This window comes from Lycium ferocissimum, chromosome 1 (assembly GCF_029784015.1).
Source record: "Lycium ferocissimum isolate CSIRO_LF1 chromosome 1, AGI_CSIRO_Lferr_CH_V1, whole genome shotgun sequence".
Taxonomy (NCBI): domain Eukaryota; kingdom Viridiplantae; phylum Streptophyta; class Magnoliopsida; order Solanales; family Solanaceae; genus Lycium; species Lycium ferocissimum.
In genome coordinates, this window is record NC_081342.1 from 71,464,455 (window position 1) to 71,481,406 (window position 16,952).

Sequence of the window (16,952 nt, forward strand, 5' to 3'; positions counted from 1 at the left end):
AAGCATTAAGTAATTCACAGACATAAAGATATTCACAAGAGTTAACAGTATAAAGTTACCTTTTTCAACTAATTCAAGCTTTTGAATTTCCTCTATGAGATCTTCAATGTTGCATTCTTTAGGAGCTGACCAGAGCCATTGTTAAGTGCAAATAAGACTATCTTTGGAGACAAAGAACTTCGATAAGAATCAAGAATCCAACCACCGGTGCTAAAAGACGATTCAGATGCAACTGTAGAAATAGGAATTGCAAGAACATCACTGTTTGAGCCTTGTGTTATAAGAATTTATCGGGCCTAGTTTCACATTCAAGAAGTCTATTTGCAGTTAGCAGAAAAATATTAGTGAGGTTGAACTACTATATATAGGTAATCCTTCATGCTTCCTCTTCATTTGCTTTTTCAGCAGCTTCGATCTCGGAATCAAGTTTGTTTATTAGCTGCTCGCTTACATGTTTTGCAACGGATATCATGTCAAGTATGACGCTAGGGTCTAACCCTGCACCTCCTCGTTTGGTCAACCCACATATTATTCCTTGTCTATTAACATAAATAGAAACAGCTGAGCTCATTAGGGATTCCTCTTCTGAATTTGCATCGACAATGTAGTGCCTCCCAACCTACAAATAGAAGGGAAAACATCCACGTTGCGTGTAAGTAACAGCTGGATAAAATGGATTCAGATTAAACGGATCGAGTTACCTCTGTCAAAGTAACTATGACAGGTACTCCACTGGTGTCAAATTGCAGAAACTCTTCATCACTAACATCCACATCTGCCTGCTCATCGGATGAGGCAGCTTCACGAACCTGAACTCTTGGAATACCTGTATTGCTCAGTGCTGCCTGGAAGAACATCAAGTCATAGCGATAATAAGACACTAACAAGAGATGCACCCACTGCGAAACTGCATCGCTGCTTAAAATGTCTCATTTAATATATTCTCTTTCAACTGTCCCATTTTTCCTTGCAAAAGCTTCTTGATTAGTCAAATTATAGGAAATAATGCTCTTTCATGTTGCATTCTATGTATCACAGCATCTCTAAAACAGTCAAACCAAGTAATATTCACCCTCTTTTTTCTTGCTAGTACATGCTGAGGAAGCGTTGTTAGAATATACCTTGATGGCAGCACCTAGCGCGTCCAGTAGATTTCCGTCAGAGCTAATGACAAGGCAATCGACATACAGATCCCAGCATACTTTTCCTTCTTTGATCGAGAGAGACGCTGGATCGATTCCAGCCCCTGGTAAATGAAAAACACCACAAGCTTATCAACTCGAGAGATGCATAAGTGCAACATTTACACCAATAGCTGGAAAACCCAGTAGCAGAAACGTTAATTTGGCAGACAAAAGCGTGGATTTCTCATAGGTAAATACCTGCTCCACTTTTACCGCCCAAAAGACACCGCTCAAGTGCTGTCGAGAGATCTGCAGACAATTCCTCACCTCCTCTGCCCTGCATGAATCAACACAATCGGAACTGATAACTGATAAAGTACTAGCAAAGGTATGTCATAAGAAGAGATTTACAGTACGACATTATGTTTAGAAATAATAAGAAAGGTTATTTCCATATATAGAAAATGAAGAGGGAACTTAGGTTGGTGCTTGGATCAAATTATTTAACAAAACTAAGAAACAGATAAAATACTTGGAAGTAAACTGAATCCATGTAGACAACCTCAAATGATGGCTCTGCGGTGGGACTGCACTCTACGAAAATCGAAACCTTTCCTTGGTCCGGATGAGATGCACTTGGTCTTCCAAGTTCTGCCTGCAATAAAGTTCAAATGAAACAACTTCCATGACAAAATTGCTAACGATTATTAAGGAAAAAATCAAGATAGCATCATCAAATCTAAAATTAGAAATACAACACGTGTTTCAATGTCCAGACTGTAATAGTACCTTGACACTGGCAATAACATCAGTTGCACCCAACTTGACTCTTGCAGATCCATTTGCCTTGTAAGAAGCAATAAATTCAATATTGAGCTTGAGTTGTAGCAACAAAAACACTTAACGACAAACGTTTTATCTATATAAAAGAACATTCATTGCACTACCTGAGGAATAACACCTGTTTCGACATATATAGGTCGATAAGTTAGCCGTTTTCTACCATCATTGCGCAGATCCTGAGCAATACCACCCTTAATAAAGTTCTTTTCTCCAACAGATAGCCCTACCATCTCTGTAAGTGAATGAAATTATACAAAATCACTCCTTATAACAGTTCATAATATTGGTAGAAGGATTAGAATAAATCATATCATGTTTATGACTTTCATCCCAAGTGCTGAAAACTCAAATATAATGGTAAAATTTTCTATTTTACGTTCATACTATCCTTTTTCCTCTTCATATAATATAATGAAGTTTCAAAAAACAAATTACTTCCTCCATTTCAAACAGAGTGGTGGAGGTTAGAGTCCTATGACAAGCTACCTAAATGTTTTTTTGTGTGAACTCAAACATTGATTTATTTAAAGTTCTTCCTCTCTCCCAATTTGGTTGACGATACTTGAAGTAACACCAACTTAAGAAAGAAAGGAAGACTTTTGACATATAAGCTACACAAGCACGAAGTACAACAAAGACCGTCGATACCAACAAATCTTGCCAATTCCTGTACATGTTTACATCAATTCGTAGAAGACACATTTACATCAATACATTAACTAATCCTCATTTTTACACGACGAGAAGGAAAACACAAAAAATTTGCAAGGAACAACATATATTATCCTTTCAATCATTCTTTAAAACTTCTACTTTCCATTTTCTTTTCCAACTCTAGAAAACACCTTTCATAGGTTTTTTTTTTTTTTTTTTTTTTTTCTTCCGAGATTTTGAACTATGGTGCAGATGAGCTTTCGCTCAATCATCTCAACCTTCAAGGTATTTCAATCAATGAAGACAGATATAGTTATCTATTTCCTGAATTCTCGTATCATATGATGAATTTCTGTTTAATTTTTTTTTTTTTTTTTTTCAGAAACTTCTATCTCTATTTGTTAAATGAGCCCTAAGTATATTAATTTTTGTATTCTTATATCTAAGGAGAAACTATTACATTCTTTACACAATTTTCCTTAATGCCAAATTTTGAATTTCATCAACAACTTAATTTTGCATTTGGAAGTCTTCATGTGCATATCGTTTTTGATGATCACTTGGACAGATTAGATTATTAAATAAAATAACTGGACAGCAAAAAATCAGAACAGTCCCTTAAGTATGGGTATAGGAATATTTTGATCCCTTATATATACTGCTGAATATAAAACGTCCCTTAAGCTTACAAAAGTGGATAGCTTTGGTCCAACCTATAACAATGTTACTAAAACTAACAACAAAGACACGAACGAACAGCACCACCTGTTAAGCTAAGGGTAGCATTGTTAGTAAATCACTTTAAGAATACGTTACTCATCTCCAAAAATCCCTAGAAAACTAAAGAACCCGTTGATCCCCAAAACCATTTTACCCAAAAACCCCAGAAGCTGCACATGTTGCACATATTCATTTATAAAACTTTCACTTTTAGGGGTCGTTTGGTTGGAAACAAGTTATCCCAGGCAGTGTTTTGGACGGCGCGTGGCGACAAAAGGTGACAAGGGCCTGCCTCGCCTTACCTTAAGGCGAGGCGAGCGGCGAGGCGCTCGCCTTTTTGAAGTGCGGCGCCAATAAAAACCAAAAAATTAAAATATTTAATTGCAAGTATAAATAATCAAAATCTCACTAGCAATAACATATTAGCAAATATTTCAATTCAAAAATTAAAAGTAGATAGTAGATTCTAAAAGTTTAGAACTTGAATGAGTCAATGACTCAATAATTATTGAACAGAAAAAACAGAGGAGAAAATACAGTCACTGCCTCACTGGCAGTTGAGAAAAAAAAAAAGAGGAGAAAATAGAAAAAGAAAAAAACAGAGCAGAAAAAGAAGAAGAGAATAGAAGGAGGAAAAACAAAATTGCAGAAGTCGCCGGAAAAAAAAAAAAAAGAAGAAGAACAGAAGAAGAAGCAGAAGAAGAAAACAGAGGAGGAAGAAAGAAGAAGTGAAGAAGAAGAAGAAGAAGAAGGAGAAAGAGAGCGTACCTGAAAAGCTTGAAGGAGAAGAGAGGCAAAAAAACCCTAGCTGTTGTTTTCATTTAAGGCTTAAAAAAAAAAACAGCTTATAAGCTGGAAATAAATTATAAGCCAAAAAAAATAAGTTGGATAATCTAACTTATTTTTTTTTGTGTGAACTTTATAAAAGTTCTTCCTCTCTCCCAATTTTCGGTTTATAAACACCAACTTAAGAAAGAAAGGAAGACTTTAGTCATATAAGCTACACAAGCAAAGTCAAACGAGCCAATTAATTTTTTTCGAGCTTATTTTAAGCATTTTTACAAAATGGTTTTTAAAAAGTATATTATCCTTTCAAACACTTTCCATTTTCTTTTTCCAAAAAAACACCTTCGAAAAACGAACATTTTTATGGCGACTCGTAATCAATCCAAGGTAAACGGGCTATAAGTCTTCAACTTTTAATTTTTTTTTTTATTTTTTAAATACCCACTTATATCTGTCGCCTCGCCCCTTGACAGATGGCGCCAAAAAATCGCCTTAAGTATGGGCGGATCCCTTATATATACTGTTGAATATAAAATGTCCGCGCTGGATTTTGGTCCAACCTAAGGTGAGCTCGCCGCGCGGCCTAAAAGGCGGCGAGCCACGCCTCTAGCCTTTGGCGAGATGGCGCTTGCCTTTCTGTCAAAACCCCGGATTGGTTATTCACTTATAAAACTTTCATGGTCGGGGATAAAATAACACTACAATGCCGAGATAACTAATCCCGAGATTAATTATACCGTGATTTTATCCCAACCAAACGTGAGATAAACTCATCTCATATGTAATCCCGAGATTATTTATCCATATCTCTCGTACCAAACGAGCTCTGAAGTATATTTATGGAGAAGTTACAGGAATAGCTAAAGTCTCACTTCTAAAAGGATGTTTAAAATTGAGACTTATAGCTAAAGTTTCATTACACCAAATTTTGAATACACATATTCTTTCAATAACAACAAACCCGGTGTAATCCCGCAGTGAGGTGCGGGAGGGTAGGGTGTACACAGACCTTACCCCTATGTAGAGAGGTTGTTTCCATTGACCCCCGTCTCAAAGAAAGATAAAAAAGAACGGAGTAGCAACAATCATAAACAAAAGCAAGATAATACAATAACCGAGGCTAAAGAAACAACAAGCAGCAATAGAAATTTAAGAATACAAAAGTACAAGTATAATACTAATACTCCGGGAATGGAAAAGAAAAACGCCCGACTATCTACTAATCGTCTACCCTAATTCTCGACCTCCACACCCTCCTATCAAGTGTCATGTCCTCGTTGAGCTAAAATTATATCATGTCCTGTCTAATCACCTCACCCCGATCCCTCTTACCGATCCCTCTTAGGCCAACCTCTACCCCTCCTCAATCCCACTATGGCCAACCTCTCACACCTCTTTATCGGGACATCTGCACATCTCCTTTTACACATGTTCCTTTAACAACAAATTACAATTTACAAGTTATATTCAGCTTTCGGAAGAATGACAATAGCTTAAAAAAAAAAAGTTCCAAGAAAAGTGCAAGTAAATCACTCTGAAAAAGGCGAAAAAAAAAGAAGTTAAAACTGAGCATTCCCTTAAATCAAACAACATAAAAAAGGGATTTTTTTTTACAAAAATATGCAACCCAACATAATATATTACAACTATTTTCAGTTTACATTCACATAACCAACTTTTTTTTAACAAAGTATACTTACTATCTGTCAAAAAAAAAAATCTACAGTGTTTTAGAGGTACTTGCAAGTTCGATTTTGTTTGCCTGAAAAGATGGAGAAAAGAGCAAAATTTGAAGTGTGTAATATGAATTTGGGTCCAAAAAATAGGGGTTTTAATATGTTTTGCTACCCAATTAGATTCAAAGAATTTGGGCCTGTATATTTGGGTCATTTGCACGATTGTCGTTCAAAGGCACTTTTTGGCCCTCAAATTGTTGGTCTTTAATTTTTTCGCCTTGGCTGTCATACGCCGAGGTTTGAGTTGAACTCGCTCGATTAAAAAAAAAAAAAAAAAAAATCGCAAGGCAGAGGTTTGTAACAAACTTAGACCTATTCGGACAAAAGTTAGGCCTTAAGACAGACTCTTGTCCAAACTCTGTCTTATAAGGTTCAAATTCTGCCTTGCGAATTTCATTTTAATTATTGACTGAGCAGGAGTTCGAGCTCGGAACCCATGAGTTTTTAGGCGAAGGACAAAAATTAAAAACGAACAATTTGAGGGCCAAAAATTAAAGACTAGTGCCTTTGAAGGACATTCCGTGCAAGAAAATGGACCCACATTCTTTTTGGATTTTGCTAATATTAATATTTTAAAATTTTGCTAATATACATATTCCTATCAATGTGACGATATTTGGTATTCCCTCCGAGTCAAAAAGAGTATCCACTTAGCTTTTTTTTTATTTTTTTCTTGAGTAAAAAAGAGAGTATTTATCGAATCAAAAAAGATTTAACCTTATTTTTTTATATTTGTCGCTACTAAGTGTTATGTGATCAAATCTCAATACCTATTTAATTAGGGATAGTTTAGTCAAAGTACCTATTTTTTCTAGGAATTAATATTTTCTTAAACGGTGTGTAAATGGCTAAATGGATTCTCTTTTTTATCCGGAGATAGTACTAGTTTACTATGTTTATTTGACCATTTTTTTCCTTCATGTATTATTAATAATGATTAAAAGATATTAAATGGGTCATTTGCACTTCTGTTCCTATTCTGTGATGGTCTTGTCTTGCCCCTTAAGCTAAATAACCTTTCTGCAAGACATAAGTTTATATTTATGCATCATAATATTTACAAATTGTACCAGCGCCTTTAAGGAACTTATGCCTCACTAGACATAAGTTCGATTTTAAAGGGTAAAAATTGAAGATCAGTCCATTTTAAGGACTAGAATTAAAGACCAGCCTATTTGTAAGGGAAAACCATGCAATTTCTTTGGATTTTACTAATGCACATACTCCTACGTGACGATACTTGATAGTTAATTACTATGTCATGGAAGAAGGATTATATGAACAGATGAGATGTCGTCATTACTTGTGACGTGTTTTGGACCATATTAAAGAGCATAGACAAGGTAAGTTAAAATACACCTTCCTTTAAAAAAATTCGATTAATTTCATGAATTCTAAGCTTTGCTAAAATTGTTTTAAATGTTGGCTTGGGTTTATTGGAGCGGACAAACTTTCCCATGCAAGTTTTCAACATTATGTGATGTTTGGTAATATCTTATAGAATCGTACACATATAAATTGCATTGTTGGCCATCTTGCGACTTCTATTGAATGATAGCAATTTAAACCTTTTTTTTTTAAACTCGGGTTGAGAATCAATTGGCTATCGGTAAATGTTGAAGTACCATTTATGAAATGATCTACAAATTATTGTATCGTTTTCAGCAAAGTAATAATCGTTTTAACGAGTTTTAAAAAAAGTATTGTGAACTCCAGTGCCTATTTCACATGAAAAATGATTATTGGGCTAACCATGGAAAAGTTTAATGGACTTAAGGGTCACATTGTTTTAGGAAGATCATAGGTTATTATACCACGTTTGACTGTGGGATGGTCGACCTATGATCATTTATTATCCAAGGAAAGATGACATGATTGTGAACACATATATATATATGTTAGACCATCAACGTATATTAAGTTAAACTCAATTTTTTTTTAAGTCGGGTATATAGAATTAATAAGCGTAATTTAATCCATGAAAGCCACGTCCAGATTTATTGACCGGCCATCTTGAGGTTGTTTTATTTCTTTCTAAAGCCAAATATTTCCACCTTCGACCAAATGTCTCAAATTTGAGTTCGAACCTTGGAAATAGAGAAATTTTTAACATAAAAAGCTTTACTCCTTTAATGAACCTACACGATACGAATCTGAATTAACTTCAGATACCGGAAAAAATAAAGACGAACTACTTCCCATGCAGGCAACTATAATAGAGTTCACCCACATTCCATGAAGTGCAGGATGAAGCCTTAACTAAGATGAAATTCATTTCTGAGACCAATTATACATCTAAATTAAATCCTACAAGGAACGATCGAATAGAAAGAAAAATAAAACTACGACGAATACTAGTTCGAATTACTACACAGACCTCAACTGGAAAATGACACGCCCCGCACACGAGGCTGACAAACAAGTTAACAACAAATGGATGTGAGAATTAAGGATCGAATACCAAAACCCGAAAGATTTACCCTACGACGCAGGCAGCGTTACGTTGATGTCAGCCGGCTTATTTCTCGAGTCGGGTGCCACCGACGATGACCAGTTAATCGAGGAAGCGGGCATAGTTGGTTTTGCAGAAGAGTGATTATTGTAAGGTCCTTCAATATCTGTACTAGATAAAGGAACAACAGCAGCTGCTATAGGCTCCAGTTTGTTTTTCTTAGTCTTTTGCTCATGTTGATTTCCAGCAAGGAAGCTTCCCACAACAATCTGATTCGTAGTAACAAAAGAAAAAAGCGAATTTTCATAAATAGCACTATTTATGCTCCTAATAACAAATTATGGCAATATTATTGAGTTTTCAAAACATAACAATAGCAATAGTACACATGCAGAGTAAAAATCTGCTATAAAATGAAAAATCCAGCTGTTTTTTTGTAATAATTTACAAGTACTGCTAAAATGCATAATTAGTGGGTTTAAGTTATATCACATAATTTTCCCAAAAAAGAAGAAACTAGTTACTTGAAGATCTAGTTATTCTTTGTACTAATTTGGTCGGAGTGTCACGAGGAAATTACTTCATACTTGTTCGAAAAATGGTCCAAATTTACCCCTCTACCATATGGAATACCTTAATTTTACACCCTATTACACTTTGGAACCATTCATACTCTCGCCGTTAGCAAATTGTCTTGAATTTGCCTTTCATTCACTTTAAGAGAGCTCAAGTACGGACTCGTTAGATTCCACGTGTCAAAATATTTTGGGAAAAAAAGTCAAGATTCATCCCTCTTTTTTTTTCTTTTTTTTTTTTTTGCTACTACATTTTAAAATTTGGCCAGAACGTCACGAGATTACCATTTCATATTTTTCAAAAGAGTGTTAACTTTTTGTTTACTAAAATATACCTCTACTGTACAAATTATCTTAATTTTTCCATTTGTTTTACTTTCATATCATTCATATCCTTACTGTTAGCAAATTGTCTTGTATCTGGTTTTGACCTTAACGGAGCTACAACCTCAAAGTATAACGAAGGGTAATTTCAAACCATAGCTAGTCAAAAGTAGAAGGGTAAATCTATTGAAGTCTTTTGATACGTGGAATCAGTTAAGTCTATGATGGAAGTCCGGCAAGATCAAGGGCAAATACGATACGATTTGCTAACGGCGAATATACGAATGACCCCCGAAATATAACGGACGGTAAGTTGTATAGCAGAGGGGTAAAATTTGAACTCACTCTCTTTAGAAAACAACTATTCCATAGATTTACGTTGATAACTTAAAAAGAGAGTAGATAACGTGTTGCAACTGATCAGACTACACTAAACGTGTGAAATCAATGCATGTAACTTAAAAAATATAGCCAAATATGCAAACAAACATCATAGGAGAAACAATACCTGCACAGGACCGGCAGCAACTAGTAGACCGGCAACTCCACCTCCAACAACACGTCCATCAGGGCTTGCTAGAGAAACGCTCATTCCGCCAGATCTGTTTCTCATTCCTCCCGTCTCGGATGGCATAAATGATCCGGTCAGTGACAGTATCTCAAACCGGCCCTACATGAACAATGGAAGAGGTAGGTCATGGACAAGTGTCAACCAGATAAACATGCGGAAAAAACATGCCTTTCATCAACTCGACAATTTCCAAACAGGAAGAAAGGTTTAATTCTAGTATTACAATCCTTCCATTATAATCCCAGCATAATTTTGTTGACGAACTAAACGACCCCTCAATGTCGAGTAGATAGAGGTTCTATATAATCATAGTCAACGGATGATGTTTCCCTTTTGATAGACTTGTATGCTTACTTTCGTCTATCTAGAAGTAGACTTAACCCCATACAACAGAAGATAAATTTTACAATATCTGAAATTTAATGATCTAATTTGACTTGGCACCATTATGTTGATAATGCAGGATTTTCATAAATATGAAGATAATTAGTGAAAATCTTTCACTTTTAAACCGTTAAAGAGGAGAAGGCCAGAATTTAGCCTCCATTTGGCCATAAAAATTATTCACTTTATTTCGGAAATTTTTTTCACTTTTTTCCGGAATCAGCGTTTGGCCATGAAAATTCCGAATACAACTTGAAGTTGTATTCCGGAATACCAAAAACTCAAAAAACTTGTTTTTCAAAAAAATTTCACTTCTTTCACTTTTTTACAACTACATTTCACCAAAAACTACAATTTCAAAAACTATGGCCAAACACAACTCCAACTCCAAAATTCCAAAAAAAAAAAAAAAAAGTGAATTTTTTTTTGGCATCTATGGACAAACGGGGCCTTAGTCTTTGTTTAACTAAAAGATGTGAACGTGCATAAATGGTTTTTGATGAAAACGTAAAAAGTGGGTCCGACATCAATTTCATAATTGTGACATCCAAGAAGTAAACTCTGCTATTTTAAGAAAGCTGACATAATTTTAGAAGACCTTAATTGGCAAGAATGGAGATGACATTAGTAGATCATTACATGCCTTCTTCAAGTGCCAGTTAGCCATGTAATCGCAATTCTAATAAGATTATATGTATCAGAAAACACTCATTCGATCTATCACCATTCATACATTGGACTAGGATATCTCATACTATTACTTTCAACGTTTCGAATACCTAAGCAACTCTGTCATTTCTGGCTAGCCATGTAATCGCAATTCTAATAAGATTATATGTATCAGAAAACACTCATTCGATCTATCACCATTCATACGTTGGACTAGGATATCTTATACTATTACTTTCAACGTTTCGAATACCTAAGCAACTCTGTCATTTCTGGCACAGAGTGGTAGTTTTGTAAAAACACTCAAAGCGGCATTTGTGATCAATTTTCACCAATTGCTTCTAATTCTTTCTGAACATATAAACTTGAGCATGATGACCACAATAGCCTTTTTACGAATGGGAAACAATTGCATGTGCATAAATAAATAGAGTGTTGTTCAAATATAAATGTGTTCTAGATATATGTCTGTAAATATTTATGACAAACAAGTTAATGTTAAACTGATCTAAAAGAACACATATTAAGCACATAGGTAAAGATGACACCAAACAGTACAAATCATAAGATTAACCACAATAAGAGAATAATTAGTTGCAGCACCTCATATGTCAATGTGCCACCAGAAGAGTCAGGTTGACGTAGCGTAACGCTTGAAATTACACCGTTTGCTGAGAGAATGCATATTGCTCGAGGCCCTTGTTGAGAGAATGAAATAATCTTCATCGTGACATCCTAAAAGGAAAACCAAAATAACATTCAGCCATCTCAATGAAGTTCAAAACTCCCTCTATCCTAATTTAAGTGGCACTTTTCGCCTTTCGAGATTCATACTGTGTGAACTTTGACCAACATTTACAAATGTATCTTTTCATCATATTAACATGAGAAAAATTGCAACTTATAGTATCTTTCGTATAGCTTTTGAATATTTAAATTTTAATTTGAAAAGATTAAATTGATCTAATAAAATTTAGCTTCAAAGCTTGGTCAAATTGACTCTCGAGACATGAAAAGTGTCACATAAATTAGGACAAAGGGAGTATATAATAGTCCCTAAAACATGCATGTATATGGATGTCACTCGCCACGAGACCTTGCTTATGGGAAGAATTCATGAAAAATGACTAATTAATTATTAAGATCTTTAGATGTACTGGCATGTAAAATAGATTGGAGATGAATTGCATATCAACTTTACTACTTTTGTTTTCCTTTTTTAAGACGAAACAAAGAAATTCACAACGTATATATACTAAAAGAGAGAAGGAATATTTTTATGATAATCAAGAAATGTTACGCCAAGCACCAAACTAAGAAAATTCCCATAAAATTCACATATGTACCAGCTTTGACTAACATTTTTTTACCTCTCCAGTATTAACGGTGATTATATGGGGTGTAAAATTAGCACCAACAGAGCATGAGACCCATTCACCTACAGAAAAAAAGCTCAAAACATTAATACTTTCACATGAAGACCAGTATTCATCTGAAAACATATGTCACATTCACATGGGCCGAAATTGGACAAGAACATTCAGGTACATAAGAAAATATCGCCACACCCACCCACCCAACCCAAACAATAAAAGGAAAAAAGATCACTTGATATTAATTGGGGGTTTTACACTTTGTAGCCGACTAGCCGTCTACCAAAATAATAGCCAACAAATGTATAATTTTGCATATTACTTGTAATATACAAAAAGTATACATATCATAATTAGTGTATATGTTTTGTATATTGACTAGCAACTGTAATTATTTTTAACCGAGCGGCCATACGTGTAAAAAGCCCATATTAATCACCTCCAAAACGCTTTCGCACTTGTAACTCTAATGCTCATTGATATTTAGAATATTTTTCAACCCTCCAGGAAAATAGGAAATAAAGAAACAAGGCAACTCGCCACGACGAGAAAAAATATAGAAGTAGTGGCTGAAAAATCCATTGATGAGTAAATTAAAGGGGGGGAAAAAAAAACAAGGGAACCAACTATTTTGTGAAATTCAATATATAATATTTGTTGAAATTTTAAGTGACTTCATTGTTACATATAGATATCTACAACATCCTTATCGAAATGCTAGGTTCAATTGAACCCATTGATTATATGCTAGCATAATACTACACACGGCTTAACTTGCATAAATGCAGGATAAGGTTGTGTATAATAGACTCAATGTGGTCCGACCGTTCAATAAACCCCACGCATAACTGGTGCTTAGTGCACTGAACTAACTAAACACCTTAACTTTTTTTGTCCTTTTTATATAGTTCAAGACTATTCGCACTCACAAGCAAACAGCTACATCCACCACTAATAACTAACAGTAAAAAAATGTCGAACGAACTTTATCTGAATTTTCAACGTCCATTATACATATTGAATTATGAGTTCAAAATTTAATATTTGTGAAATATTAGTGATTTTTACACACACACACACACACATATAAATATGACCTACATCGAAAGGTCGCATTCAATTGAACCCATTGACTATATGCTACATACGCATTTGTCTACTTGCATGAATACAGGCTAAAACTACATGCAATAGACTTAATGTGGGTCCATCCCTTCACCTGCACATAACGGGAGCTTTGTCCACCGACATATTAATCCACCACTAACTAAACAGTTAAAAAAAATTAAATCTTTTACCTGAATTTTCAACATCCAACTTAGGCATATGAAGCTTACTAACTAACCAACACGCCCAAATTTTCCCCATTATACATATATATATATGAGCTTTGTCCCCAGACCTCACGTTGTGGGATTTCACTGGGTTGTTGTTGTTGTATACATATGAAATTATGAGTTCAAAATTTAATATCTGTTGAAATTTTAGTGATTTTTTACACACATTATGACATGTGTCAATACGTTGCTACATACAAGTCTACTTGCATGAAAGAAGGCTAAGACTACATATAATAGACTCAACGTGGTCCGACCCTTCACCTCACTCACCTCACTGGACCCCACACATAACGGGAGCTTATAAAAAACAGTGACTAAACAGTAAAAAAGTTCAAATCTTTTACCTGAAGTTTCAACATCCAACTTAGGCATATGAGGTTTACTAACCAACCCAACCGGCCTGATTTTCCCCCGTTTCTCCGCCGAGAAATCAATCACCGGGCCTACCAAGGATGGGGGGCCCGCCGACGATATCGGCTTAGGTGAAAGTGCCCCATCTGGTCCATACTTTCTTGGTCTACCCCTTTTCTTCTTCACTATATCCACCATTGCTGCACCACCAACACCACTTGGAGGTGAAACAACTCTCATTATATGAGGTGTGGGATTTGATTCAATGTTTGTAGTCCTAGGGGCTACATGGTAATCTGATGGTGCATCTGATCCCACTACTGTTACTCCACTCATACTACTCATATTTTCTCTTCCCTCCATAACTTTAAAAAAAAAAAAAAAAAAAAAAAAATCACCAAGAGAATCACTCAAAGTAAAAAAGATTTTGTTTTAACCTTTTACTCAAAAACCCATCATTTTGCTAAGTGAAAACAGCAAAAATACCTCCAAGAACATTTAAAAAAAAAAAAAAAAAAAAAAAACCCAAGAAAATACTAAGAAAAAAATTCTTTCACGTTTTACTCAAAAACCCATCATTTTCCTAAAGTGAAAACAGCACAAATAACTCCAAGAATCTTCGAAAATATTAGAAAATTAACAAAAAAATATTTTTTCCTCCTTGTTACTTAAAAATCCAACATTTTCCTATAGTGAAAACAGCCAAAAAAAAAAAAAAAACACTCCAAAAATCTTCAAAAAAAAAAAAATAATAACAAAATATTACTTTCAGATTTTACTCAAAAAACCCATGATTTTCTTATAGTAAAAACTGCAAAAATAACTCAAAAGTCTTCAAAAAAAAATGAAAATACTAACAAAATAACTCAAAGTTTCATTTTTTACGATAAACCCGTATTTTTTTTTCTTTAATCACAACAGAATTAGGCAAAAAAAATTGGGGCTAAAAACAGACTAAGAAAAACTAGAACCAAGAATCAAAATAACCAAAGGAAAAAAAAATGAAACTTAAATATTTTTGAAATCTGACTAGCTAAATAGAAATATATAAGAGGATTAAAAGAGAAAAAAAAAAAAAGATGAATTTAGCTTTTTTTTAGAAATAAAGAGTGAGATTAAAGGGAAAAAGATTGAATTTTTAGCTTAAAAAGAAGTGATGAGAAAATGTGAAAAATGACGTTTTTTGTGGAGTTAAAAGGCAAAAGGGTAATTTATTTGGGTTTCCTAAATTTCCTCAGTTTGTCCTTAACGTAATTGAAGGAAACAATACTAATAATGACAGAAAAAGAAATTATTAAATATTTGGGTCATTAATTAATTAATTATGGAAAGTAGGGAAATTATGTATTGTTGTTAAGAAAATATTTGGAGTCCGATGAAAAAGAAAATTTTGAAAATTTTAAAACAAAAAATAAAATAATTTTATTCTCTCCGTCTCAAAAACATTATCTTAATTTAATTTGGCACAGATTTTGATAAATAGTGCAAGACTTTTAAAATGTGCGAACTAAGATAAGTATTAGATATTTATGTGGTTATAAATCATTTCACAAATTAAATTATTTCTAAATATACTCCCTCCGTCTCATATTACTTTGCCACATTACTAAAAATATATGTCTCAAATTACTTGTTCATTTATAAAACCACCTAACAATTAATTAAATCTTTCTCATCTTACTTTTAGTATTAAATGTTCTTAAAAATGATCAATATTGATTAAATATATTTATTGGAGAGAGATGGAGCTAAAGTAATCAATATATTTTTTTTATCTATGATTTTTTTAAAGAACATGCAAAAAAAAAGTGACCAAATAATATGAGACGGAAGGAGTAAAAATGTGTCAATTTTTCTAGAATAAACTCATAAAGAAAGTCAGAAAATATTTTTGGGACGGGGGAAGTAGTTGGGAAAAGTGAAATTAGGCTGCCAAGGCATGAAGACAACCATGACTTTCTCTCGTTTTTAGAAAAAATAAAAATTTAAAAGAAAAGAAAGAGAAAGGGGAGAAAAATAATAAAGTACAATACCCCTAACATTTTGTATTCTATATCAAGAAAATAAAATATTAATCCCATGCATTGTTACTTTATTATTTAAGTAAGCGAATAAAGACAAAGATGTACGAATATGAAATAAGAGACCCAAAATAATAGAGAAATATAAAGTATTTTTTCGCTTTTTAAAGAAAAAAATATAGGGTAAGATTTGACTTGTGAATAGTGAAGGAAAGAAAAAGAAAAAAAAAAGTAAAAGAGGATTCTCAGTGACAATTTTTTTTCAAAAAATTGTTGTACAAACATAACTTTTTAGAAAAGCAATTATGCCAGAAGTCTAAACAAATTTAGACTGTTACTTTTTTTAAAAAAATTGAAAATTTATAAGTGTTTTGTGAGTGAAAATATATGATTAACTAGTTATGTGAGGCCCGTGCTAAGTCCGGACCCAAACTCAAGATATAAAAGCAGATATTTTAACTAAAGAAATATAATTTGTGTTAATACAAGTGTACAACAACAACAACAACAACCATATACCCATTGTAGTCCACAAGCAGTAGTTATATAAAAAAGCAAAATTTTCATTCCACTCCTTTAATATTTTAACTTCCATTTTGATGAAATTATTTAATTCAAATCAAATTTGAAACTTAATTTGACATTATAACTTATGTATCCTAATTTTAAAGTTATTTAGTTCTAAATAAATAATCTATACATAGTTAATGAACTTTTAAGACAAATACATAATTTAACTTGTGCGTTACGGATGGAGCCGCTCTCTCTTAATTAGGGATTAGGGGTTCAACATGGATATGGAAAAAAAATCTTTGGAGGAAGCCTCCACCGAATAGGCGCGATGCGATGCGAATTATCTTGGATTAATTGGGCTCGAATGCGATATCGAGCACCAATCAGAAAATCAAAGAACGTGAAAAATGAGGTAGGAGGTTCGATAGCTTTTGAAAAGTAGACTTTAAAAACAAAAACAAAAAAATTGACATAAATAAATAAGATTAGGACCTAAAAGTAATTAATTAAAAAAAT

General features: G+C 33.7%; 2 protein-coding genes across 4 annotated transcripts; both read right to left on the reverse strand.

Moving 5' to 3' along the window:
* Nucleotides 1-313: 313 nt before the first annotated feature.
* LOC132059533 (uncharacterized) lies at nucleotides 314-6,038 on the reverse strand. Of its 2 annotated transcripts, none has more exons than XM_059452158.1 (8): nucleotides 5,872-6,038; nucleotides 2,072-2,199; nucleotides 1,914-1,970; nucleotides 1,687-1,779; nucleotides 1,383-1,461; nucleotides 1,122-1,246; nucleotides 702-845; nucleotides 314-619 (listed from the first exon to the last, which is right to left on the reverse strand). In XM_059452158.1, the coding sequence occupies exons 2-8, from the start codon at nucleotides 2,195-2,197 to the stop codon at nucleotides 377-379; spliced, it is 867 nt and encodes a 288-aa protein (XP_059308141.1). In that variant the 5' UTR covers nucleotides 2,198-2,199; nucleotides 5,872-6,038; the 3' UTR covers nucleotides 314-376. The 2 variants fall into 2 exon arrangements, with proteins under 2 accessions (XP_059308141.1, XP_059308148.1); XM_059452165.1 differs by lacking the exon at nucleotides 5,872-6,038 and adding an exon at nucleotides 5,828-5,847.
* A 2,132-nt stretch (nucleotides 6,039-8,170) lies between these two features.
* On the reverse strand, nucleotides 8,171-14,579 carry LOC132059545 (AT-hook motif nuclear-localized protein 1-like). 2 transcript variants are annotated; one of them, XM_059452175.1, is made up of 5 exons: nucleotides 13,896-14,579; nucleotides 12,209-12,276; nucleotides 11,442-11,573; nucleotides 9,723-9,884; nucleotides 8,171-8,584 (listed from the first exon to the last, which is right to left on the reverse strand). In XM_059452175.1, exons 1-5 carry the CDS (start codon nucleotides 14,263-14,265, stop codon nucleotides 8,345-8,347), a joined length of 972 nt encoding a protein of 323 aa, XP_059308158.1. In that variant the 5' UTR covers nucleotides 14,266-14,579; the 3' UTR covers nucleotides 8,171-8,344. The 2 variants fall into 2 exon arrangements, with proteins under 2 accessions (XP_059308158.1, XP_059308165.1); XM_059452182.1 differs by lacking the exon at nucleotides 13,896-14,579 and adding an exon at nucleotides 13,510-13,571 and having other exon boundaries at nucleotides 8,172-8,584.
* Nucleotides 14,580-16,952: the final 2,373 nt, after the last annotated feature.

Excerpts from the sequence above, each read along its gene's own strand:
- LOC132059545 (XM_059452175.1), bottom strand. The coding sequence starts at position 14,265 with ATGGAGGGAAGAGAAAATATGAGTAGTATGAGTGGAGTAACAGTAGTG. Across the intron at positions 11,574-12,208 it reads TCACCGTTAATACTGGAGAG|GATGTCACGATGAAGATTAT; the intron begins GTAAAAAAATGT and ends TTTTCCTTTTAG. Across the intron at positions 8,585-9,722 it reads TTGCTGCCGGTCCTGTGCAG|ATTGTTGTGGGAAGCTTCCT; the intron begins GTATTGTTTCTC and ends ACTACGAATCAG.
- LOC132059533 (XM_059452158.1), bottom strand. The coding sequence starts at position 2,197 with ATGGTAGGGCTATCTGTTGGAGAAAAGAACTTTATTAAGGGTGGTATT. Across the intron at positions 1,247-1,382 it reads GGGCGGTAAAAGTGGAGCAG|GGGCTGGAATCGATCCAGCG; the intron begins GTATTTACCTAT and ends TTCATTTACCAG. Across the intron at positions 846-1,121 it reads CGCTAGGTGCTGCCATCAAG|GCAGCACTGAGCAATACAGG; the intron begins GTATATTCTAAC and ends ATGTTCTTCCAG.